The sequence below is a fragment of the Dipodomys ordii genome, unplaced genomic scaffold (assembly GCF_000151885.1).
Source record: "Dipodomys ordii isolate 6190 unplaced genomic scaffold, Dord_2.0 Scaffold98, whole genome shotgun sequence".
NCBI classification, from domain to species: Eukaryota; Metazoa; Chordata; class Mammalia; order Rodentia; family Heteromyidae; genus Dipodomys; species Dipodomys ordii.
In genome coordinates this window covers 166,355-192,591 of record NW_012267314.1, presented here as the reverse complement: position 1 = coordinate 192,591, position 26,237 = coordinate 166,355, and the positions used below count along the sequence as shown (strand labels likewise).

General features: G+C 44.8%; 1 protein-coding gene across 1 annotated transcript in view; it reads left to right on the top strand.

Annotated features, from left to right (window-relative positions):
- Positions 1-6: 6 nt before the first annotated feature.
- Positions 7-26,237, top strand: part of Zdhhc14 (zinc finger, DHHC-type containing 14) — a gene marked incomplete at its 3' end in the record, with an annotated part of 186,229 nt that continues 159,998 nt past the window's right edge. The window contains exon 1 of the mRNA XM_013026925.1: positions 7-269. Within this exon, the coding sequence (XP_012882379.1) occupies positions 28-269 (242 nt within the window). The remainder of the gene's footprint in view (positions 270-26,237) is intronic.

Genomic DNA, 26,237 nt, shown 5'->3' with positions numbered 1-26,237 from the left:
TGCGCCCCCCGCCCGCTGCCCTCGTGGATGCCTCCCGGCGGCGGGCCCATGACAGACTGCGAGTACAGCCAGATCAGCACCCACGGCTCTTCGCCCATGGAGTCGCCCCACTCCAAGAAGAGGATCGCCGCCCGCAGGAAATGGGAGGTGTTCCCGGGGAGGAACAAGTTCTTCTGCAACGGGCGGATCATGATGGCCCGGCAGACGGGCGTCTTCTACCTGACGCTCGTCCTCATCCTGGTCACCAGCGGGCTCTTCTTCGCCTTCGAGTAAGTGGCCGCCCACCTCCCCCCACCCCCGACGGCGCCCTCGCCGGCGCCTCCCGCCCCCTCCGGTGCTGGCGTTCTGCGTCCTTCTATCATGCCCGCCCGGCTGCCCAGGGTCCCGGGTGTGTGTGTGATCAGCAGCCCCTTCCCCTTCTCCCGGGAGGAGAGCGCGGAGGGCTGGGAACAGGGAAGGTGCGCCCGGCCTGGCAGCTCCACCGCTCGGACCTGGGAGGGGGGCGGAGGGGCAGGTGGGGCGCTCCCTCGGATGAGCCCGGGAGGCCCGCACATCAGCCCAGGTGCGGTCTTCTGCAGGGAGGGGGTGGGCCTGGAAGTCGGAGGGGGAGAGAGGGATAAACAGACTTGGACCCCCCACCCTGGGGAGATGTGGGGCCTCCGGTGGAGCTCAGCTAGAGGAGGCTCCTCCACTTCCAGGAACGAGGATCGGGAACCTCTGGCGATTCCAGGCTTGGGAGTGCAGGCTGCCCGGTGTGTTCTGGCTGGGTAGTTTCATTTTGTCATCACCCTCACTGAATTCAGCCTGGCCTCCTTGGCCTCTGCTTCACCACACTTTTGATTCTTCACTTTCGGAAAAAGTTTCATTGGAGAATGTCCCCATAGGCAAGTTGGGGGGGGGGAGAGGCGGGAGCCAGGCTTGGAGAAGGAGCCTGACGTGACTTCAGAAACAGGGCTTTGGGGCTTTTTTTTTTTTTTTAATCTGGAAAATAAAAAAGTTCATACGCATCTCCACCATCTTCTGGGAAATCAAAATGGTCAAGAGTAACTATCCTCCTACCAACTAAAGAAAGAACTTTTTATTTATTAATAGTCATTAGGGAAGGCACTTTTACCATCTTCCAAGTCAACTTCAATTGCTCTGTTTGGGCCTAACATTTGGGATGCAGCTGCTTATGTAACCTTTTATATTCTATGCCCAGTGAAAGTTAGGCTTTTTCCTCCCTCCAAACTTAAAAGCCATCTATAAGGAGTTTTTCCTTCAGCTTCTCAGGTCCTGGTTATGGCGAATGCTGTGCCTTCGGTTTCCACCTGCTATTGAGTGGGGTTAGTTCAAACCTTTTGTGTTTGTTTACTTTTGTCTCCAATAAGTCTTATTGATAGGCTTTGATTTTGTGCCTGGATTTTGCTCTTGGAAATAAAAGCTGTGTCAGTTAGAAATGAATGGTCTCTTGACAATGTGATACTTTTCACTCAAAGCCCTCTGACTCTATGAGGGAAGCATTTTTGTATGTGAACTGTGTTCTGATGACTGGTTTTTAACAGGATTCAGTTAGGGGAGGAGAGATCTGTGATGCAAGTTCCACTCCCAGACTTTCTCACACACAGCCCTACCCTACTCCATTTCTGTGTGTATGTGTGTTCTTGTCCCTGCAGACCTGTGGAGAGGGCCCCAGAGCTCCTGATGTGTCTACATTTCACAATAGAATAAACACTGCCTCTGGGCTGGTGATGCCCTATAGTTAACGGAGATGCTATCTCTTGTAGCCAAATCTTTGGTGAAGGTAGTTATCTGGATTCCTCTAGTTGGAGAAGATTCACTAAGTTCCTAATGTCAAAAACTTTTGGGAGGGTCCAGATTGGCATTTGTTTTCTCTTTTCAGTGATTTTTTAGAGTTGACAATTGGTTGATTTTTTTCCAGTCTTTTTTACAGAGCTTTAGCCACAAGTGTATTATGTGTATGATGATAACCATTTCATTTTCTTATACATATATACCCCCAAATCCTTGCTGTATGGTTGGGGACAAATTCAGATATTACTTAGTATGTTTTATTTCTATTTCAAACATAGCTGCTAACCAAACCATCCTAAATTTGTTTTTGTTTCTTGATGTCTGCATGCTTTTTTCAAGAGCTCCTCCAGGTTCTCACTTGTATGTTGTTACAGATTTTTCTGTGTCAATGTTGTCTTAACTGATGGAGGTAGGAACACACATTGTGTTGGGATTTTATTAGCTACTATTTGCAGCATTTTTATGTCAGTTCTGTGGGAATCAGAGAGAGAAAGAGAGAGAGAGAATGTGTGTGTGTGTGTGTGTGTGTGTGTGTGTGTGTGTGTGTGGTCGGTCTTTATGAGGGTAACTTTAATTTGGAATTTTAAGGAAACTGGAGGCCCATACTAGCATGTTTGTTGGAGAAAAATGATAGGTTCATCCAAACTACAAATTATTAGTTTGTTTAGACTGTTTGTCATGGAATTCCATTGTTTTGAGTATTGCCATTGTTTTTAAGTTCTTTATTCATTAGTAATGACAGAATGAAATCAAATAGCTTTGCCCGAATTAATTTGCTAGAGACTCAAAATGGCACAGGTGTGGTTGAAATACCAACAGTTAATCATTAAATGAGTACCTGAGGAAATGCCAGTATGGCCTGCTCTCTCCCTGCCTACCTTTCTCCTGAACTTCCTTTAGATATTTATTGAATATATACTGTGAGTGCCCTATTTTGAGTGTTTGACTGCATGTCCCAGTAGCTTTGCATGTTAGTAGATACATTAGTCAAATGGTCAAATACCTGAGAAAAGCAACTTAATGGAAGACAGATCTGTTTTGGTTCATGGTTTCAATCTATGATATGAGGTTGGCTTCTCTCAAAGCTGTTAGGCCCGAGGTGCGGAAGGACACCGTACTGGCAGGTGCATGTGTTAGAGGAGCCTGCGTATTTCATGGCAGCCAGGAAGTAGCCAGGAGACAGAAGACGACATAGCTTTCCAGACCAAGGCTCCAGTGACCTTCTTCCACCAACTAGACTCCCACTTCCTAGTTGCCACCATCTCCCAGAAGAAGTACCTTCATATTATGACTTCACGTATGGATTAATCCATTCATTAGATTAGAGTCCTCATGATTCAGTCAGTTTCCAGAAGCTGTTTCTATCAGCTGGCAAACAAGTGTTTGGGGTTTTTTTATATCCAAACTCTAAATGTAGAAATTATCAGACATTAGAATAGGTGATTCCCCAGACAGTTACACCAAGAAAGAAGGGAATAAGGAAATAAAAATGGAAAACCATAGCAGAACTTTACTTCTAGACTTTCCTTATCCGTGCCACTTCTGGCAACCCGCTTCTCATTCTAGACCTTGAGCACATGAGTAGGGAAGTTTGTCTCAGAGAAATGAACTCAGCAACAGGTATTGGTACTTTCCTTAAGTCCTATTGAAAAGCAGCATAGAAATGATTATCCCACGTGGAAGATGAGGGGAGGGCTTGGCGAGCGTGCCTGCCATGTGGATTGCATCACTAATTATGGGAAGTTTCTGACCACAAAACCAGAACTCTTCCCACCAGGAAAACTGCCCTCCTCCAAGGGCTGAGCATGGTTGAAGGCAGAAAAGGCTTTCAGAAGGGCAGATCCTAAGATTTTTAGCAGCATTGTGACCCCGAACAACTGATTTATCTTGTGAAAGCCTCAGTTTTCGCAACTCTATACCGTGTCATTCAGAGCATCTGTCTTTAAATACTATAAATGGGAAAAGTATATTTACTACACTATCCAGTACAGAACAAAACACTGTTTGATCAACAGCCCATATTATTAGAGTATACCTAGGAATTAACCTGGCCGGCACTCTGGTCATCCTTTTCTGAGAGCTTTTTTAGAAAAGGCACGTGGAGGCTAGTAAATGTAACATTGACAGCCCTGGGGAAAAAAAATGTGGGACTGTGCAGTCTCATTAGAACTGTAACCTTTGTAAGAGTCCCAAGAGCCTGTGGGAGCAGCGCCCCCACTCCAGCCCCTATAGACGGAGAGTCCTACATGGATGCCTGGGGACCCGCCCTGATCCACACCCTGATTTCAGCTCCATTTTTGGAGCCACCACTCCAGGGCTGTGAAGAAATAAAAAACTATCAGCAGCAAGGCTTCTCTAAGCAGGTCAAAGACTGCTTATCTCCGGGCTGCTTTTATTCAGCATATGCAGTCCTGATGAAAAGTGACAGCGTTTCATGGCTGATTTAAGAGGGGAAGGAGGGAAGTTGGCCAGTGCTGTTGAGACATCACATTGCTCCTTGTCACTGAGAGAAGGAAGGCTTCAGTGCCATCATCCCCAGGCACCAGCCCTGGAATTTGAACAGATCTCTCTGTGTCTGTCTCTGTCTTTCTCCTCTCCCCCTTTGTCCCAGTGTCTCTCTGTCTCTGTTTCTGCCTTTCTTTCACTCCCTCTCATACACACAGCACACACCTGTATCCTATTTTTGTTTATACATTGGAAATTCAAAAGGTTTTGCTTGATATATTGATACTTCATAGCCATTTGATCACTGGCAGAAAGATGGCTGACCTGGGAGGCCACCCAAGTTAGTGTTTCAGGAACCTCCTGTGAGGGAGGGGGGAGACCTGTGTCTCCCAGTTCTGTGTGGTCACTTCAGATAGTTTGAAGGTGTAATGAACATCCAAATAGCTGAAAATTGGGGAACATTCTCAGATTTCCCTTCTCTGTAGTTCTACTGATATTTTAAAAAAAATTTGTCTTCTTTCTCTCTTTTCATATTTTCTTTCCCTTCTTCTACGCCTCTCTCCTTTTTCTAAATGTGTTAATCTCCTCTGAAATAAATGCACAGTCATTGGGAGTCAACAAACTAGGGTCATGTTTATCTTAAAGAAGGAACTTGAGGCCAGTCCTGGCAAGTGAAAGTAGTATTTCCTGTACTAAGTTTCTGCCATAGATCAGATAATTTTTATTTCCTTTCTATGGCATCATTTTTACATCTCATGTCTGTGATGGAAGGGACTGCCCTTGTAATACAGAAGGACTTGTCTGTGTCCGATAGTTTTCTGTCTCTATAACAACATACCTGAGATCATTAACTTATGAAAAGGAGTGTTTTCATGGTTTTAGAGGTTCTAGCCAATGAAATCTGGTGCACCCATTCACTTTAGGCTGCTTGTGGCGGTGCCAGATGGTGCCAGATGGCAGAAGAAGGAGCTAGGGCTCCACTATTACCTTCCAAGGCACATGCTCTATCCCCTAAAGACCTCCATTAGGCCCACCTACTTAATGTCCACCATTCTCAACGGCTCAGCCCTCCAGCATCCAATAACTATCTCCTGGAACTTGAGGTGCCATTCTAGCAATGTCTGTCCTAGATGGGGTAAGCCTTATTATCTAGGAGAAAGTGCTGCCCTGATAACATGCAAAGACACCATTCTTTCTCAACCTTCCGTGCAGAACTGTGTCTTCCTTTCCATGGTTTCAGACAATATCTACTTGATGTCGACAGAGATGGTGGTAGATAACGCTTAGGACCTTGCCTGGCAACACAGAGGATGGAATCAGGGCGGGGGTGGGGGGGTGGGGGTGGAGAGTGTCCACCAGACACTCAGGTACCTTCTCTTGCCATGGTGCACGGACTCACCCTTTGTGCGTGTTGTGTATGCATGTGTAAGGTGCATGTGCCTGGGAGGGCAGGGACTGCCTTACAGAATTACCTGCTATACAGCAGACTTGGACTAAAGATTTGCTGTTTAAGGAAGGCATTGTCATACTGACACACAGCGTTTATAATTATGTCTTGCAGAATACAGTTGCCTTGGTAACTCTGATTATTTGATATAACTCTTCTGGACTCAGAATTGAGAGGCATCCCTTTTCCAGAGATTTTTTTTTCATTACTTAGCAAATTGGTGGTAAGGTTTTGATAGTTACTTGGTTGAGACTACTTTCTAATATTTCCTTATTTTTTTTACCTAAATGCTTTAGGCAAATAAAGCTGGTGATATACACACACACGTGTGTGTGTGTGTGTGTGTGTGTGTGTGTGTATGTGTGTATATATAATTGAACAACCACCAGCACCTAGGATCATTGCTTGTTTGATAGTTTTTTGGCATTGAACACAAAGGTTTATCAAATAAAGCTCTCGAGGATCTTATTGACCCACCTGTGTTTTATGCCTCCTCTCTCAGATAGTGAGAAATGATATCATATTATATAGAAACTTGCTTCTAAAAATAGTATAGTAATGGTTAATTATTTAATGGGTCATATCTGCATATCCTAGAGGTTTTTTCTTTTGCTGTACAATGTTGCACATAATTTATTCATGACTGAATTATTATGTCTTAGCAAGAGAATTTAAATTAAGGATTTCAAGGAAAGTGCTTCATTCTTTTGCAGCTGAGGTTTTCAGGAAAGCCCAAACAGAGTTGATCAATAGTATTATAATGAGCTGCATCCATGATTTGGGAATCTGATCAATGTGTGTTGCTTCAGGTAAGGATTAGGGATGCTCTTGATGCTTTTGGTTAGCTTTTCTCTAAATATTAAGATTGGCCCAAGTTCACACTTACTTTTTATAAACTGAATGATGTTCTAACGTTTCAATTTTCACCTTTTAAAAATATACTAGCTTATATAGAAGCTTATAACACATGTGTAATCTTTGAGGTAAAATACTGTAAAGAACACCATAAAATTACCAAGTTTAAGAACAATATCAGGGACTGGGAAGGTGGCTCAGTGGTAGAATGCTTGCCTTGTATGCATGAGGCCCTGCGTTTGATTCCTTAGTACCACATAAGCAGAAAAAGTCGAAGTCATGCTGTGGCTCAAGTGGTAGAGCGCTAGCCTTGAGCTGAAGAGCTGAGGGACAGCGCCCAGGCCCAGAGTTCAGGCCCCACAACCGATCAAAAAACCCCCAACATATCAGTAATAGTTTCTGTTGTTTTTATTTGTAGGGTATCTTGAGAGTTTTTAACTCATGCACATTGTATAATGTTCAAATCAAGGTGAACATTATGTATCTCCTCCAACCGCCATCATTTCTTTGTGATGACAACATTTGAAATCCTTTCTTGTAGTTTTTTTGAAGTATTACCAGTGCTGTCGAATGTCCTAATACAGGCTGCGGCCCAGTGTCCACTCCCTTCCCTCCCCGAGGACATCCCAACCTGAGCTTCCTTCCCTGTCAGCACAGGCCTTTTTTTGTGTCCTCACAAGTGTTTTGCATGTATACATTCCCAGACATTAGCCCGGTGCCAGTGGCTCATGCCTGTAATCCTAGCTACTCAGGAGGTTGAGATCTGAGGATCATATTTCAAAGCCAGCCCTGGCAGGAAAGTCATGAGACTCTTATCTCCAATAAACCACTAGAAAACCAGATGTGGTACTGTGGCTCAAGCAGTATAGTGCTTGACTTGAGCTATAGAGCTGAGGGATAGCGCCCAAGCCCAGAGTTCAAGCCCCACAACCGACTAAAACAAAAACAAACATTCCCAGACATTAAGTTGTTTAGTTTATTTTTCCTCATAAATATAGGATCAGGCTATATGTATATCGTGTTTTTTTCTGAAATGACAACATGATTTTGTACATGCATTTTATATAAAATAGCATCCCATTGAATACCTTTAGTTGTGAAGATAATACAACTTGTCAGTTTGAGATGATTTTAGGCCTTGAGAGGAACTGCAAGAATAATCCAGAAGCCAGGTGCTGGTGGCTCACAGCTGTAATCCTAGTTACTCAGAAGACTGAGATCTGAGGATCATGGTTGGAAGCCAGCCCAGGCAGGAAAGGCTGTGAGACTCTTACCTCCAGTTAACACTAGAAAACCAGAAGTGGAGTTGTGGCGTAAAGTGGTAGCATGCTAGCCTTGAGTGAAAAAGCTCAGAGACAGCACCCAACCCCATGACTGTTAAAAACAAAAAAGAAGAATAATTCAGAGAACTCTGGTAGACTCGTCAGGTAAATCTATTACTTGCTGATTTTGTTGTTGTTGTAGTTATTCTTGCTCTGTCTTTCTCTCAATCTTATTCCTCAAGGATTTTCTCCAAATCACCAAAGAGTAAAGTATGGACATCCTATTCTTCATGTCCTGTACTTCAGCATGTAATTCTCTTACATCAGTACAGGCATCATATCAATTTTAGGAAAGAACAGGATATAACAATCCATGTTCAAATTGGGTTTAAGTTTATCATGGTTTTTAAAATGTATTTATTTATTTATTTATTTATTTTGGGTCCGGTCGTGGGGCCTGAACTCTGGGCCTGGGCGCTGTCCCTCAGCTCTTCAGCTCAAGGCTAGCGCTCTACCACTTGAGCCACAGCGCCACTTCAGGCTTTTTTTTTCTTTTTGCTTATGTGGTGCTGAGGAATGGAACCCAGGGCCTCAGGCATGCAAGGCAAGCGCTCTACCACTGAGCCACCTTCCCAGCCCCTAAAATTTATTTTTATTTTGGTACTGGGATTTGAATTCAGGGCCTTGCTCTCCCATTTGAACCATCCCTTTTCCAGATCTTTTTGCTTTTATTTTTTCACATAGCATCTCACTGTTGTCTGGGGCTGGCCATAGACTGTGAGTCTCTTACCCTTCAGCCCCTCTGCTTCAAGAATAGCTGGGAGTACAGCCATCCACCACCGTGCTTGCTATCCCTCTCTTCCCTTTTTATCTTGTGTCACTGGGGATTGAACCCAGGGCTTTCTAAGCAAGCATTGTGCTTTTTGAGCCACCCCCCCAGCCTTGGGTATTTTGGTTTTTGTTTATCTAATATGTATTTGTTTTTCTTTCCCCGCTCTGCATTCTTTTAGATAAATTACTTATTTTTGGTATTTCATTTTATCTTTGTAAAAAATAATAGCTCGTGCTTCTTCATGCTATTTTTAGTAACAACTTAAGAGATCACAGTGTGCAAGTAGAATCTATTATAATCTACTTCCAAATGTGGTATTGTCTTAAAAATAGTATACAAGAACTTCCAATTACGGTAATTTACTTCAGGAATAATATACAGGAACTTTCAAACATGAAATTATGTTATAAAAATACTGTACAGGAAACTTTAAACATTATACTTCCTTTGTTCTTCCCACCTATTATACTCTGTCTTATATTTCATATCTCTACAGCTGGTAATGTTATTTATTTATTTATTCATTCATCCATGCATTTATTTGGGCCAGTCCTGGAGTTTGAACTCAAGGCCTGGGTGCTGTCCCTGAGCTTTTTTGCTCAAGGCTAGTGCTCTACCACTTGAGCCACAGATTATTTCTGGCCTTTTGGTGGTTAATTGGGGATAAGAGTCTCATGGAGCAGGGCACTGGTGGCTCGTGCCTGTAATCCTAGCTACTCAGGAGGCTGAGATCTGAGAATCACGGTTCAAAGCCAGCCCAGGCAGGAAAGTCCGTGAGACTCTTATCTCTAATAAACCACTAGAAAACTGGAAGTGGTGCTGTGGCTCAAGCGGTAGAGTGCTCGCCTTGAGCTGCAGAGCGCAAGGACATATATAAAATATATAATTTTCTTTGCATTTAAGAAACCTTTATTCTGTATTGAACTGGTATTTCTAACCAGCCTGAATAAAGGCATACTTTTCAAATAGTCTTTGATCAGAGCAAAGGTGACAGAAAAGGATGGAAGAATTCAAGGGCTATCTCTGTGGCCATGTGGACACAGAACACAGGGCGAGTATGGACCCCAGCGAACAGATTTCACAAAATCTGTCCGGTGACAAGCGAGCTGACCTCTTTCCATCCAGGAAAGAGCTCATTGTTCACAAAGGGGCCTTTGCACAGAGCTGAGTGTGAGACCCCTTATTTTTGGACACTCTTCAAAATTAATAAACGTCTAAATACTCAAAGGGGACAAGTCAGAAAACACACACAACAGAAACCAAGACCCTGCCAAAACAAGAGCATGATATGTCTGTGATGTTCACGCATACAAAAATTATTAATTTTCTTGTGGTTAGTTCCTAAAAGGTTTGAGTTGAGTGGGTATAACAGGGGCTCAATTATGAGTAGAATCAAAACATGTTTATTTAAAAGGGATTTTATATATAACTTCATGTATTTTCAACTTAAAATACTTTTTTCCCTTTTTTTCTCCACATTTTTTTTTTTTTTTTGGTTGGTCGTGGGGCTTGAACTCTGGGTCTGGGCGCTGTCCCTCAGTTCTTCAGCTCAAGGTGAGTGCTCTACCACTTGAGTCACAGTGCCACTTCCAGTTTTCTAGTGGGTTATTGGAGATAAGAGTCTCAAGGACTTTCCTTGCCCGGGCTGGCTTTGAACCATGATCCTCAGATCTCAGCCTCCTGAATAGCTAGGATTACAGGTGTGAGCCACTGGCACCCGGCTTCCCCATTTTTTTTAAATAAGTTTTTTTTTTTATTGTGAAAATACTCTACAGAAGGGTTGAAGTTACATGAGTAAGGTAATGATTACATTTCTTATCAAGCATTGTTGCCTTCTCCTTTGTTTTTCCCCTACCATCTCTTCCCTCCCACCTCCACAACTATACTCTCCTCTTTCCCCCCATAAATTTTAAAGTTCATTTTTCAACATAGTGTCTTGTACATCTCATTGTTGCAATGGGTCAACCTGTATCCCTATTTAAACATTTTGTCTTTTCCCTTCCCCTCCCCAAATTATACTGACATCAAATACAGTGAAAACAGGGGTTATGCCATGGGGGAGGGACATATAAAACAACAACAAAAAATCACATGGTACCTTATAAGTATGTTAGAAACAATAGCAAGAAAGAAAAAAAAACACTTGTGGCCCTATCTTGGGGTTCATTTCGCTTAACTTCATCTTATATGGTCATATGTACATAGCTTTTGACCTTTTCTACTTGTTCCGGACATATACTAGTTATTGCAATAAGGGAAACCATGGGACTTATGTTTCTTTTCTCCACATTTCTTATATGCAGGTCTACTAGTGACAGGTCTTAGGTTTTGCCATTCTGGTCATGTTTATTTTGTCTTCATTTTAAGGAATGTTTTCAGCTAGACGTGGTGGGCCAGGCCTGTAATACCAGCACAGGGGAGGCAGAGGTAGGATTCTGAATTTGAGATCAGCCTGAGTTACATGGTAAGATTCTGTCTTATCAATCAAAAATGATTACTTTCACTAGATATAGACTTCTATGCTGACAGTATTTTTCCCTGATTAGATTAGCTCTTATTCTTTCTGCATTTTCTCAAATGATATAATACATGTTTCTCAAACTATTATATCACTGTCTTTTGTTTTCAGCAGCTCAAACAAGCTTTCTCTATTTATCCAGCTTGAAGTTTGCTTAAGTCCTTGGATCTGTAGGTTAATACCTTTCATCAATTTTGGAATTTTTTCAATTATTTCTACAAATATTTCTCTATTCCCTTCTGTTTCCCTATTATTTATATGTGATGCTATTTTATATAATTCCGTATATCTTAGACTTTAGATTCTATTTCTTCTACCCTTTTTTCTCTTTGTGTTTCAGTTTGGGTGTTTGCCTATTGTTCTAGCTTTAAGTTTGCTGACTCTGTCTTAAGCCATTTTTGTTATCTTGTTTTTTATATTAAGCACTTCCACAGTAAATATTTTTAGTAGTGTGTTTATAGTTTCTAGGCTTCTGCTGAAGTTCTTCATGTGTTCATGCTCATATTTTCTATTCAGTTCTTAACATTTCTTATTCTTATTTTAAGCCCTTTCCTAGTAATTCAATTATCTGATCATCTCTGGGCCTGCTTCTTTTGGCTATTTCTTCTCTTGACTATGGTTTATGTTTTCTTCCTTCTTTGCATGCCTAATTATTTTTTATTGCACACCAGATATTGTATACAAAAAAGTTATATAAACTTCAGTTGCTTAGATTTTCCCCAACACCCAGGTCACTAGTGTATGGGCTGATTCTCAAATTTCTACAAGTATCTAAAATGCTTGCAATCAGAAGTTTTTTGGATTGATTTTGCTTTTTCTAATTTTTGAGGTTTTCACATATGTGTGGGTGAATAGGTTTTCACACATATATCTATATATTCACATATACATGTGTGTATATAAATGCATATATATGGACCTCTTTTTTCACATCAGGTCAAATTTAAATACAAACTTGATTTATGTTTTATATGTATCTTATATCTGCAGCTTGAAGCTATTTTTGTGTAACAGTTTTTACATTGTTACTGTTACCTATCTTGTGAGGTCATATGTGGAATTTTCCACTTGTGGCATCCTTTTGCCTTTTGGTAAGTTTTGGATTTTGGAATTTTTATAATTTTGAATTTTGAATTTCAACCTATATTTGAAACGGTTAGGGAAAAATCTGCTAAGAGTCACTGTATCGGTGACCTGAAAATCTTTGAGGGCAGAATCAGGGCTCTTCCTTTGGTATGATTTGGGAACTGAGCTCTGGCTGAGGTCAAGATTTCTTTCTGCTCCCTAACCCAGAACTAGCTTGCTGATAAAGCTGAACATCTCTGTGCAGATGTGTAGATGAATTCTCGCTGCTTTTTGGACATCTTCTCTACTGTTCTCCCTGTCCTGCCCCAGCCTTTAGAAGACCAAGGCAGTAGCCCGGAGAAAGCCTGGAGTGCCGCAGAATGCCATTCCCAGTGTTTACGCTCTGACCCTTTTCTACTTCAGTGTTGAGGTGGGTACCATAGCCTAGGCAGCTGGATTTCAGCTCTGCAGCTCTGCTTTTCTCTCCCGGCCATGGGCACGCACCTGCCCTGTGTTTGGCGAAGACTGATGAGAAGGAGCTGGTGGGTGGCGCAGGTTAGCTCTGTGGTGAGGCTGCTCCGGGTTCTAAGGATGCTGATGTCCACATGCGGCCACCGATGTTGGTTAAAATATTCTCTGGTTTCTCCTTCTGTCCTGCCCTTCTCGTGCTTTGCTAGGACGGAAGCAGCTGGTGGCCTTCTTTTTCCCTTTGGGGACAGACTTGCCACATTTAGGCTTCTTTACATTCTCGGCTTCCTGGAAGATGGTAAAAATTGTGCTTTTGTAGCTAATCCATCTGGTTCTCATTGTTAGTGTGGGAATTGTTGCTCCCACTACAAGCATCTTCTGAATTTTTAAAAACTTAATATTACGTTTCTCAGATTCCCTTATGTGTTGTTTTTTACATACATAAAATTCATTTTTATGTCAGAATATTTGGTTTATGTAAGTATGCCCTATTTGTTCTTCACATTCTTTTAAACTTTTCTCTCACTGATTCTTGGCACTTGCTGGCATTTTATAGGGAGAACAGAATATACAAGACTGCTACTTCATAGATTTTGGTCCTTTTTAAATGACCCTGACATCCTGATTCAAATGCGTAGGCCTAGATCCCAGAGATATAATTTGGAATGGGATTCAGTGTTTTCTTTTTTTCCTTTTCCTTTCTTTCTTTTTGATCCCGGGGTTTGAAGTCAGTGACAGGCAGGCAGTCGCTCTGCCACTTAAGCCATGTCCCAGTCCTTTTTGCTTCACTTACTTCTTTGATAAGGTCTTATGTTTATGCCCTGCCTGGTCTTGGGTTGAGATCATCTTATCTGTAGCCTCCCATGCAGTTGGGACATGCTCATATAAGCATTGCCTGGTTTACTTGTTGAGATGGGGGTCTCACTTAGCTTTTTGCTGAGGCTGACAATGAACCTTCATCCTCCAGTTCTCTTATCTCCTAAGTAGCTGGGATTGTAGTCATGAGCTCCTGTACTTGACTTTCAATGGTTCTCATGTGGTGATAAAATGAATTAATGATTGAGGTGATGCATCAGTTGAGATTATACTTAATTCAGAGTAAGGATGACAGAAATATTCGGTGTCACAAATCTTCATCGTCTCCTTAAATCTATTATTTCTTTGATTTTTCTCTTTAAAGAAGCTTGGGTGCTTCTCTCTCAGATACTTTGAGTTTTGAGGGCCTCCTTTGATCTTATACCTGACTTAATGTGTAGCGTGGCTTAGCAGCTCTGCCTGTATGGCTTTTGTGGGCTGCCTCAGAAAAGGCTGATTGAACGTGGCCGTCGGTTTGACTCTCAGCTCCTGCTCCTCTGCACAGTGGGACCCAGATAGGAGAGCAAGGTGACTGTCAGCCCTGCCTGTGTGCTGTTTTCCTTGATACGGACTCCATTCCTTCAGACTGGACAAATGATACTAACCTGAATTCAGGACTACCCCCCCCCACCTCCTTGGCCCTTCATACCATAGGCTTTCTTATTCTTCTCTAGAGATTCTCCTAGTAGGCTTGCTTTCAACTCTAATGGGCCCTTCTATCTGTTTGTTTTAGAGCAATTTAGGCTCATCTAAACACTCCGATGAAAAACAGGAATTTATATAATGCTATCCATACATCCTCAAATTGGATTTTTTAAAATTTTTCATTGTAAAGATACTATACAGAGGGTTACAGTTACATGAGCAAGGTAATGAGTACACTTCCTATTGGGCATTGTTAACCCCTCCATTGTTTTCCCCCTACCATCCCTTCCCTCCCTACTTTCCCCGAGGTTCTTTTTTTTTTTTTAATTGTGATTAAATGAGTACATAATTCCCTAATTTCACAGTATTGTGGAATAATGATGCTCATTTAAAGTCACAAGTTCATTCTAACTTTCCTGGGGCAAATTGTCTATCACGATCTATAATATATAACAGTGTACACATATACACCATACATGTGATCAGCAGCATGGGGATATTTAGTAGTGGTTTGACCATATGAGTGGAAGTTCTTTGTTTCTTAAGTCCTGTTAATTTTGTCATATTACCTAACATTTTGGATTTAATATCCACTTATCAGGGAGACAATGTACCTTTTGTCTCTTTGCTCTTGGCTTACCTCGCTCAACATGATTTCTTCTAGCTCCATCAATTTCCCTGCAAATGCCATTATTTTGTCATTTCTAATGGCTGCATAATATTCCATTGTGTATAGATACCACAGTTTTTGGATCCATTCATCTGTCGTGGGGCATCTGGGTTGTTTCCATATCCTAGCTATTGTGAACAGTGCTGCAATAAACATGGAGGTGCACGTGTCCTTGTATATTGGTTCCTGTTGTTCAGGGTAGATGCCTAGAAGTGGTATGACTGGGTCATAAGGAAGGTCAATCTTTAGCTTTCTAAGGACCCTCCAGACTGCTTTCCAAAGTGGTTGTATAAGTGTACATTCCCACCAGCAGTGTAATAGGGTTCCTCTTTCTCCACATCCCCTCCAGCATTTGTCCTTGGCTGATTTGTGGATGTGGGACATTCTGACTGGGGTAAGGTGGTATCTCAGGGTTGTCTTTATTTGCATTTCCTTCACCACCAGGGATGATGAACATTTCCTCGTGTGTTTCTTTGCCATTTTTATCAAATTGGATTTTTTAAGGTGCTGACTTCAAACAAAATCCATAGGAACTGGTGTTGCCCTGAGCTCTGTGAGAATGGGCACCCGCGGAGGGGGGCGGCAGGGTGGCCCATGGCTGAGGCCGGAGGCGCCCGTCTGAGAATGGGCGCCCGCCGAGGGGGGCGGCAGGGTGGCCCATGGCTGAGGCCGGAGGCGCCCGTCCTCTGGGGCTGCTGTGCTTTGCCCTGAGATAGTCTTATCAGTCCTGGGCGGCGGACTGACTCCTTGGACAGAAGTTTAGCTGTGCACGTCCACTCTCTTGCAGTGGTTTCCATATGCCTCTCCTGTGCTTACACCAGCAGCTCATTGGAACAGTGGATTTGAGGCATTAGTAATACTAGCTGATCGCCTGTCTTTGTGCTAATTAGAGATATAAAGTCAACTCCCCCATCATTGTGTTCCTCGCCATTTCTGTCAGCATCCAGTGTCCTTTTTGTTAGTTTTCATCTTTCCCTTTCTCAGAGTGAGCCACTATGACTGCTTTCTCTTCTTTGGAAGTTTTTTACTTCCTGTTGAGCTTCTAGGATGTTCTTCACCGCTTACCTTTCGTTAGTTCTTCTGCTGGGTGATATGTGCTCACCCCTTCTTCCCACAGATTAGCCTTGTTCATCCTCCTGCCTGTCCCACTTTCCCAGATAAGTGTGTGTTGCCGTGCGGTGACTCTGCCCTGTCCTATGTGGCTCCCATGCCTCTTTCCTCTGCACACAGCACGCACCTGCACCTTCTGCTCTAATGTCTCCTAGCTCCTCTGACTCCCAGCAGCAATGTGGTTAAAGCTCTGGAAGCCCAGCGGTCCCCTTTGTTTTGGAATTCCCCCCTGCCCTGCTGCAGTGCTCTTGGTGACAGCGTTTCCAGTCCCCAGATGTGTTCTGGACCTGTTCTCACTCGTTCCCCATCCCCTGCCCGCCAGTTCTTCACCACACGCCTCCGGGCTGCATTCTTCCTCCGTCTCCGAACCTCAAGTGCTGACTTTTAGAACATTTTCCTGCTTGCTTTGACATCTCCTGTACAAAAGCAGATCTGAATTCCCCTCCTTTTGAATACGCTGCAGCCAATGGGGAAGACTACAGCAGTGGCAAAGATGATGGTGGATGATATCTGAAGTTAGCTTAGGACTCATGATAAATCCTCCCCCTTCCCACTGGGGGGGAGGAGAGAGAGAGAGAGGGAGAGGGAGAGAGGGAGAGAATGAGCTCTGAGCTGCTATGTAGGAAGTCTGGCTACTCAGAAGCCCCGTAGTGCCGAGATCGTATAAAGAGAGTGCAGAGCACACAAAGGTCTAGAGCCCCCAGCTAAGCAAGCAAGTCTTTATCCCATTCCCGTTCCGCCCTCACCCTGACCCCTACCTGGTTATTCACCCCCATACTCCTCTATTCCTCACCCCATTCTTGACAGGAAAGACTGAAGAGCAAAGATATAAGGGATTTCTGCCCAGCTCTGCCCAAATGTGAATTCATGAGCAAAACAAGGGTGTCATTGTTTGCTGTTATATTGGGGGGGGGGTGTTAGAGTATAGCCCTAGTAACTGAAACACACGGACCAGAAATTCTCAACTGAAGTGTCTGGACTGGTATAGGGTATGCAGTGATTGAGTGTGACTTGCAGCCCTCGAGTTGCAGAGCTACAGTCTGAGAAGTGTCTGTAGATTCAGGGCCAGCTCTCCTCACTTGCTGCCATCCCAGGGAGTTTCCAGGGAAGGAGTGGCTGCGAATAGACGAATCCACGGACGTGGTCTGTGCTGCCACCTGTATCCCAGCGGGAGAACCTTTCAAGTTTCAGTGGTCTAGAAACTCAGCCCTCCGTGCCCGGGTGGCCAGTATGGCTGCCTCTCAGCTCTCTGGTTCTACCCTTTCCTTGCTTCAGACTCAGAACCTCCAAGTTCCCATCCATGCAGGAACTTACCCAGATACCTACCGTATGGGAAAGGAAATCCCAAGACAGCCTATTGAAATCAGAAACTCAACGCATGTCTACTTATCTCAGAGTTTCTTGAGAATAGTGGACGAGAGCTATCTGTTTCCTACAGTAAGTAGCCGTCGCAGCTGTTAGGTTGCAGGGGGCCTGATGTGGCGGACGCTGTTGTGTGCTAGGGGATCCGGGCTTCCCTGGGTTGCCAAGCAGGCCATGCACGTGGTTGTCGTGCCTCAGTGTTTATGACATCCTGAAGCCCTGGCAGGACTGGCCCGTGGTGGCCTCGGGACCTGCCAAGCTGCACTGTCCCTGTCAGTGGGACAGCCAGCAACTGATGATCCCCGTGAGTTCATCTTCCCGGTGGGGCTCAGATTTGTCTAATTGAAGCATCAAAGCAATTCATCATCCTGAGCGGTCCTATTTTGAGGTCTTTTAATGGCATGAGTTTCCCATGCGCACATACTTGATGGTAGATAAGGGCTTTTTTTTTTTCTTCAAAAAATGTATAAGCCAAAGTCAAGTTAAATTCTGCAACTATATATGGTCTAAGCAGGGAGAAGAATTCTTCACCCATATTACCTCACACTTACTTACTTGATTTAGATCTCCCTGCTTCTCTCTCTCTCTCTCTTTGGTTTTTTCTATGGGGCCTGAACTCTGGGCCTGGGCACTGTCCCTCAGCTCTTCAGCTCAAGGATAACGTCTACCACTTGAGCCATAGCACCACTTTGGGCTTTTGCTGCTTATGTGGTGCTGAGGAATCGAACCCATGGCTTCATATGCATGCAAGGCAAGCGCTCTACCACTGAGCCACCTTCCCAGCCCTCCCTGCTTCTCTCTCTCTTTTTTTTTTGGTCGGTTGTGGGGCTTGAACTCTAGGCTTGGGTGCTGTCCTTCAGCTCTTCAGCTCAAGGCGAGCGCTCTACCACTTGAGCCACAGCACCACTTCCAGTTTTCTAGTGGTTTTATTGGAGATAAGAGTCTCACAGACTTTCCTGCCTGGGCTGGCCTTGAACCAGTATCCTCAGATCTCAACCTCCTGAGTAGCTAGGATGACAGGCATGAGCCAAGGGCACCTGGCTCTCCTCTTTAAGAACACAATCCATGCAAATTAAGCTTGAGAATGGTTCCCGAACACACATTCAAATGCTGACTACTCTCTGTTTAGGAGACTGACTGAGTTTGTGTTTGTGTTTTTATTACACTGGGCTGTGGCTGGCTTTAAGCTGACAGGAATGGTCAGAGAGGAAATTGTTATTTCGCTGAGGGTGAGGTTAAGATTCCTAGGTATCCTGTGTGAATTGTTGATTTGGAGAAGTTCTGTGGAGTCACCCAGAGTTGTTGCTTGGTGGCATTTACAATCCAAGAAAGGTCTCTGGCTTCTATGGGCGGGACCCCTGTGAAGCACAGAAGGTGAGAGTGAAGGTGGAGAAATGAATGAAGAATCACCATCCACCCTGTGTGCATTTTAACAAATGACCACAAATGTAGTACCTTGAAGTAACACCATTTATTGTCTCACAGTCAGTAGGTCGGAGCTTGGTCTGGTCTCTTGGGTTGGTGTTAAGATGTCAGCAAGGCTGCCTTCTTGTCTAGCAGCTGTCAGGGAATTTGTTTCCTTGCCTTTTTCAGCTCCTTACGCTGCCTGTGACCCCTTCTCTCCATCTTCAAAGCCAGCCAGGTGCTGGCTCATCTGTAATCACATCTCTGCCTGCAGCGGGAGAGGTTGTCATGGGCCTCTCAAGAATCCAGAATGCCCATCTCATGTCCTTCATGTCATTACATGCCTGCAAAGTCCCTTCGGCAGTGTAAGGTCCCCAATGCGTGGGTTCTGGGGTTTAGGATGGGGACATACTGTTTCCAGGTTCAGCTGGACTTGAAGTTCTGAACATGTTATCCAAACCACCGAGAAGGGCTTGGCAGTAAATGTTGTAAGATGTCCATGCGGAATGGAGTCATGACTGTCTTTGGGATTCTGAGGTAGAGAGCATTCAAGGGACAAACTGGCTCATGTCACAGGCAGGCTCCCAGGGAAGCCAATTCTGGGTCCAGGGATGGCTCTGAGGGGAATGAGGGCGCAGGGCTGGGTGACCAGTCACACCCTTCCCATAGGCTGATGGCATGTGATGGAGGGAGCAGACTTTGTGGAGGACCCTCGGTTTTCTGAGAGGGAGGGGCATTGTGGAGAGCTGGCAGAGGCTAACATTCTCAGCATCTGGTGGGGCGGACACTGACTTACAGAAAGCCTGGGCAGCGGGGTTAACCACAGCTGGATGGCAGGGGTGTTCGGCTGCCCAGTAGGATGACACAGGCTTTGTGAGAGGAACAGTGTTAGCAGGAAAGGAGAATCTAGACTGCAGACAGCCGGTGACCTCGATGCTCCAGGAGGGGTGAGTCTAGGGCAGGGCAGGTCAAAGGCCACAGTGACTTGACCTGGTCAAGACCTGAAACGAGACTGTGTCCCACCATGAACATGTTGCGGAGGTTTGGCAAACAGCTTACTCATTTCTACAATGTCCACAATTAGATTAATTCAGACAAAAAAATAAGCCCATAGAGCACCAAAGCTAATACATTGATCAAAGAACAAAGATATTTGTGAGCTCATGTAGACTTTGTGTCTGCTTAGAGCAGAGTCCCAGGCCCAAGACCCAAGTTCACAGGAAGCGTTGTGCTAGGGGGGGTGGGAAAGGACTGGGGGTGAGGGTAGGCAGGCCAGGCTGTCGCTCTGGAAGGTGGAGAGCAGAGCCTCAGGTATAGGAGCCACCAGCACTGGGCATGGTGCCTGGAACAGCAGCCCCGAGCAGGGGAGGGTGCCCAAGGGGAGGCAGGGCGTGGCTCCTCCATCCACTCTGGGTCTGAATCCGAGGCCTGCCTCATTAGCCATCATTGTGGGGAACAGAGGGAAGTCGAGGCTGGAGATGAAGCCGGATCTGACATGTGACTCAACTTCCTGCTCAGGGTATGATAGATCTGTCTTCCCCACAAGGAAGAGTTTTAAATATTTCATTGTTCTCCTCCCCCTCTCCACCTAAATCAGAATAATGGGAGTAATTGCTGACGCACTAGAGGAAGCTTGAAGAAGGGTGTTTGTTCTTCTGAGCCAGGAAGACTGGGAAGATGATTTATAAGAACAGGGCGGAGAGTATCAGATTCTTCTTTGTTTGAGAGGGAATGCTTCCATGCTTGTCAGAGAAAGGAGTTCTGTTGTATGATTCTTCTGCGAGTGGATTGCTGTCCCCCTCTACCTTGACTGCATATTGGAAGAGAAAAGCCGTGACTGTGTTGTACAGTAAACTCGAGTGGAGGCTGGGCAAGCAGCTTTCTCATTTCCACAATTAGATTAATTTAGCTTCCCAAGAAAGGTGGTTTAACTTGGAGTGCCTAGTCTAATACATTGTCCAAAATAATGAAGATGCTAGTGAACCCAGATGATTTTCTGCAGTGGCCCTGAACGGACTCTTTCTCGGATTGATTGGTCAGGTCTTGCTTTCCTGTTAGATGGTACCTGGACCGATGGATGACACCATCCATTCCTTTCATATCATCTGCTTTTTTCCAGCATTTTCCCCCCATCACTTCATGAATCTTTCACTTTTTGCTAATGTTTGTTAGTGTTTCTTTATCTCTTGAGTCAAGAAATAATTTGCAGAGTGTCATCAAAGTGGTAAATATTGGAGAAATAAGTATTGGAGAAATGCTAGGTAAATCAGGATATTGTTCAAGGTCAGTGTTGAAGGAAGCATTTCCTCAATGTTGAAGAAGCTTGGAGACATATGAGATGAAGCCACTTGCCTCCGCTGTTCGGTGGCATTGGAAAGTGTTCTCTTTTCAGACAGGTGTTGATCTCTTTCCCTAATCTGTGCTTTTTCCTGCCTAAGATTTTATTTTAAGGTGTAAAAGCAGTTGTTATTGCCACTTACATGGATCCTCGGAAAGCTAATGGGTTTGTGAAGAAAATCCACAAAGTAAATGTTCTTTTTTTTTTTTTTTTGTCAGTCGTGGGGCTTGAACTCTGGGCCTGGGCGCTGTCCCTCAGCTCTTCAGCTCAAGGCAAGTGCTCTACCACTTGAGTTACAGCGCCACTTCCGGTTTTCTGGTGGTTTATTGGAGATAGGAGTCTCACGGTCTCTTCTGCCCGGGCTGGCTTTGAACCGCAATCCTCAGATCTCAGCCTCCAGAGTAGCTAGGATTACAGGCGTGAGCCACCAGCGCCCGGCAAAGTAAATGTTCTTACCTGCTTCCTGCTACTGTCGGGGCACTTCCCTGTGGCTGGGCTACCCTTCCCATGTATCTGTTCCTTTGCACGTCTCATGCCTGGTCTTCCCTTTCCAGACGAGTGGCCAGGGAGGCACTGGTCCTGGTATCATGCATGAGGCTGCTGCGGCACACACCCGGAAGGGCCTGTTACCAGGGGTAGCTGTGTGTCAGGGATGATGGCATTCACTTTCTTCAGAACTATTTGTGTTGTCTTGGTTGGAGCTGAATGAAAGCCTTTTTATTTTCCTGCCAGTCCTGGGGCTTGAACTCTGGGCCTGGGCGCTGTCCCTCAGCTCTTCAGCTCAAGGTGAGCACTTTACCACTTGAGCCACAGCGCCACTTCCAGTTTTCTAGTGGTTTATTGGAGATAAGGGTCTCATGACTTTGCTGCCCAGGCTGGCTTTGAACCGTGATCCTCAGATCTCAGCCTCCTAAGTAGCTAAGATTACGGGCGTGAGCCACCGGCACCCGGCTTAATCCTGAACTTCTTTTACTCAAGGGTAGCCCTCTACCACTTGAGCTACAACACCACTTTTGGCTTTTTCTGAGTAGTTTTTTGGACCTAAGATTCTCATAGTTTTTTTCTGCCCAGGCTAGCTTTGAACCACCGGCACTTGGCTGGTGATGAAACCTTCCAAAGCCGTATACACTAACAAGTTTGCATGGTGAACGTCCTTCCCTTCCCCTCTACCATGTAATTTGTATTGAATGTAAAGCACAAAGCTAAGGTTTTCCCTGTTAGAAAGTGATGACTAACTTCACTGATGCTGAACTTTCCTCTTTCCCTGTGTCTCCCAACTGGTGCTCTGTTAGCCCAGCAGAGGCTCGTTCAGAGCGTGTTGTTGGGATGGGGCCAAACTGGACCTCTGCCCTGCCGGTCTCTTCTGGGATGTTCCTTGGAAACGGTCCTCCCTAGAGGGAGAAAATGCTGCTGTGGCCCATAGAGCTACTTCTGCTGCTGAGCTCCATTGTCTGGAAGCTGGCATGGCGGGTGATGATGCAGTGGCCCCTCTGAACCGCCTTCCAGCCTAGAGAGGGTGACTTTTTCTAAGTAGCCTGGTGGAGTCCTAGCACACAGAGGAACGAGAGACTCACCAAGCGACACTTCCTCTGACCGCCTGAACTCCAGTCTGTTCTTTTCCTGTTTTATTTGAGGATGTTTTGCTCAAGCAGTACAGCTTCTTGGCCTGGTAAATTGATGGTAGGACTGCAACTTGCAGTCTGAAACATGCTGAGCCGCACTCCCTACCCGTCCCCCAGCCCTGCACAGATGCTGCACTGTGTGCTCGCTCTGGAATCCCTGCCCGCATCCGGCCAGGAGCTCGTGAAATGCAAATGGTCCACTTTCCTTCTCCCTCATGCACGTGTGGTTTAGGAAGCCTTCCTGACACAGCTGGCAGTTACTGGGCCTCCTTCCCATCAGTCCCGCTTTCTACCCCACCCCAGGTCTTCGCACTGAGTGCTGAGGTCGTCCTGCGTGGCTTTCCCACGCATGGGCCATGACTCTGTGAGCCCAGGCGCTGTCTCACCAACCTTTGTCTCCCATGCATCTGGCTCTCGTGTGTGATGCACACTATGCATGAGGCCAGTGTTTTTAGGACTGCATGATAATGTGCTGAGTGAAGGAACTCACTGAAACAAGCCTTTAAACCTGGCATGGGCCCCATTTATTATTTACATGTCAGACGCTAACGCTTTTCCATTACAATCATGGAGATAACTTATCAGTCACCCAACATCTGACGGAGAGTTCAAAGGCAGATGAAACTGGGCTGTTGTTCATAATGGACTCCTAACAAAACGGTGTTTTGAAACATAACACACGTGTTTTTTCCCCCCTTTGTGTAGTGTTGACTGTGGTCAATCTCTTAGAACACCGTATCCTAGAATTTTGCTAGCTAAGTATGTAGATCCTTTTCTTTTACTATTGAACATAGAAGGGGGAAGCTGGTAAAAAAAAATCCTCTCATTTTACAGATGAGGAAACTGAGGCCCACAGGGCTAGATGACTGACACAGCCCCCTCACAGGGCGGGTAGATGAGATGCACACCTGCTACTTGCTAGTTTGCATATTTTCTGTACACATGATCCCCCCTTTTGTGTGTGTGTGTGTGTGTGTGCTGGCACTAGGACTTGAACTCAGGGTCTATGCACTGTCCTTTAGCTTTTTCACTCAAGGCTGGTGCTCTACCACTTGAGCTGCTGCTTTACTTCTGGCATTTTGGTGGTTGATTGGAGATAAGAGTCTCACGGACTTTCCTGCCCAGGCTGGCTTTGAACCTCTATCCTCAGATCTCAGTCTCTGTGGTTAATTAGGGTTATAGGTGTGAGCCATCTGTACCCAGCTTACTATCTCTATTTAATGTAACCAAGACAATGAAAAGGAGATGTTCCTGTCCCCTTGTTCACAGCACTAGCCTTCAGCATCGCATTCTTTTGACGGTTCCTTATATTTCTTGGGGACAGAGGTGGGCAGGCTACCATTTCATTAAAGATAGGAATATTTTCAAGCTGGCGGTGTATGTGGTGTTGCTTTCTGAACTGTGCTTATTACCTGGTACAATAAATGTTAGTGCTGATTTTCACTTGGATTTCTTTCGAGATGTGGATTTCCGAGCTCATAGCTTTTCACCTGCTCTCATAAAGATCTTAGCATAGACAAAGAAATGTAAATAGAATTCCTAACAAGAGCTCTTGGCTGGGAAATAGGTTTTAAACAAATAGATTTTTTCCCTTTCAGCAAATACCATTTTGATATGTTACAAGCTGTAAGAAAAGCAAATAATGTACAAGGTTATGAAACAAAGCATATATATGACATTTGTGGTCCTTTAGTTGGGTTAGAATGGGATAGTCATGCATGTTTGTTTCATTCCCTTTTTTTTGGTGCTAGTACTGGGCTTGAATTCAGGGCCTGAGCTCTGTCCCTCAGCTTTTTGCTCACAGCTGGCACTATAACTTGAGTCACAACTCCACTAGCAGCTTTACTGTGGCCAATTGGCGATAAGAGTCTCACGGACTTTTCTGCGCAGACTGGCTTTGAACCACAATTTTAGATCTCAGCTTCTTGAGTAGCTAGGATTAAAGGCTAGAGCCACCAGAACCCGGCTTTTTCTTCCATTTTTAAAAAACCTTTCCTCAGTCCCAGTATCCAGAAGTTTCTTTCTAGCCTACACTTGGACCCACACCACTCACTCAGGAGCCAGCACTGTGTGTGTGCACGGGTGTGCTTCTCCCCAACGACATCTAGGGTTTGGGGCCGGCCAGTCCTTAGGAGAGCTGTCTTTATTTGTCACATTACTTCTATGAGAAAACCCTTCCCAGTTTCCAACAAGTTAACTTTGGGAGATGCCTGCTCACCGAGAAGAAAGTCCATTTCTCGCAGGCTGATTAACTAAGCAGAGCTCATTAGCTTGGCTCAGTTTAGCAGTCTGATCTCATTAGCTAATGTGATACTGTAATATATGCACCTTCAGCCACTGGTGTCAGGAAGGCTGAGAGTCAGCGGGAAGGTGGAAGCCGCAGCCACAGCATGCCTACCGACAGGGAGGCTGGGCTCCCAGGCCCAGGCTCCGGCTCAGTCCATTCCATATGGGGCTAGTCAGGTGCCAGGCACAGTGGACACCCAAGCAGGGGACAGTTCCAATGTGGCCTGCCTGAAAATGCATGGTACCAGGGCAGGGATGTTGTCTTTCTCTGTGCTGACCAACACAATAGGAGGTAGTTCCAGTTCACAGACAGGAAAACAGAGTAAATCATATAGAAAAATATTTAGACAATATTTGTCTTGAAGTGGCACAAAGGCTTTTTTCTAGAAACGTGTTTTATTATTCTATGCTAATTGATTGGGCCATCATTGAACATTCTGCTTTGCTTAGACTCCTTAGTGCCGACCAAGACTTCTGGACTTGCTTTCTTGAGAGTGTCTGACTATGTCTCTGGAAAGTTCCATCCCTATCTAAATGGTTAAAAATAGCTCTACTGGATGCTAGTTCGAAGCCACCCTGGCAGAAAAGTCAGTGAGATGCTTATCTCCAATCAATCAGCAAATAGCCAGAAGTGGAGCTGTGGCTCAAATGGTAGAACACACTCTCCAGTAAAAAAGCTACAGGGCCCAGACCCCGAGTTCAAGCCCCAATATCAGCACACACGTAAACACATAAGCAACAACAACAACAAAATAGCTTCTGACCATTTCCTAGTGGAGATTCTAGTCGGGGAAAGTGTGTACCTGGAGTGCGTGGCACTGGGCATGGTTCACAGACTAAGTGGAGGCTGGATCCTTTTAACTTTTTTTCAAGTGAGGAAAGGATGATTTTACACACACACACACACACACACACACACACACACACACACAGAGCTTTTTTGTTTGCCTGTTCACAGTTAGCTTTTCCTCATACACACTTTAACCATCGCTGTGTTCTCTTGTTAAGGGCTAGGAGTTAGTGAGTGGATTCCTCACGTGGTACTGACATTTTAGAATGTGAGTGAAGAGTCACTGGCCAGGAAATGGCCAGCCATGCAGAGGGGAGCGCATCTGCATTCAGCAGTGGTGGATTATGACGACAGTGAGCCAGTGATAAAATCTGAATCTCTTCTGTTTAATTGATGCTTCTCTGCTCATTCAAAAAATACATATGCTAAGTAAATCAGAAATACTGTATTTTCCATCCGAACCCAGGAA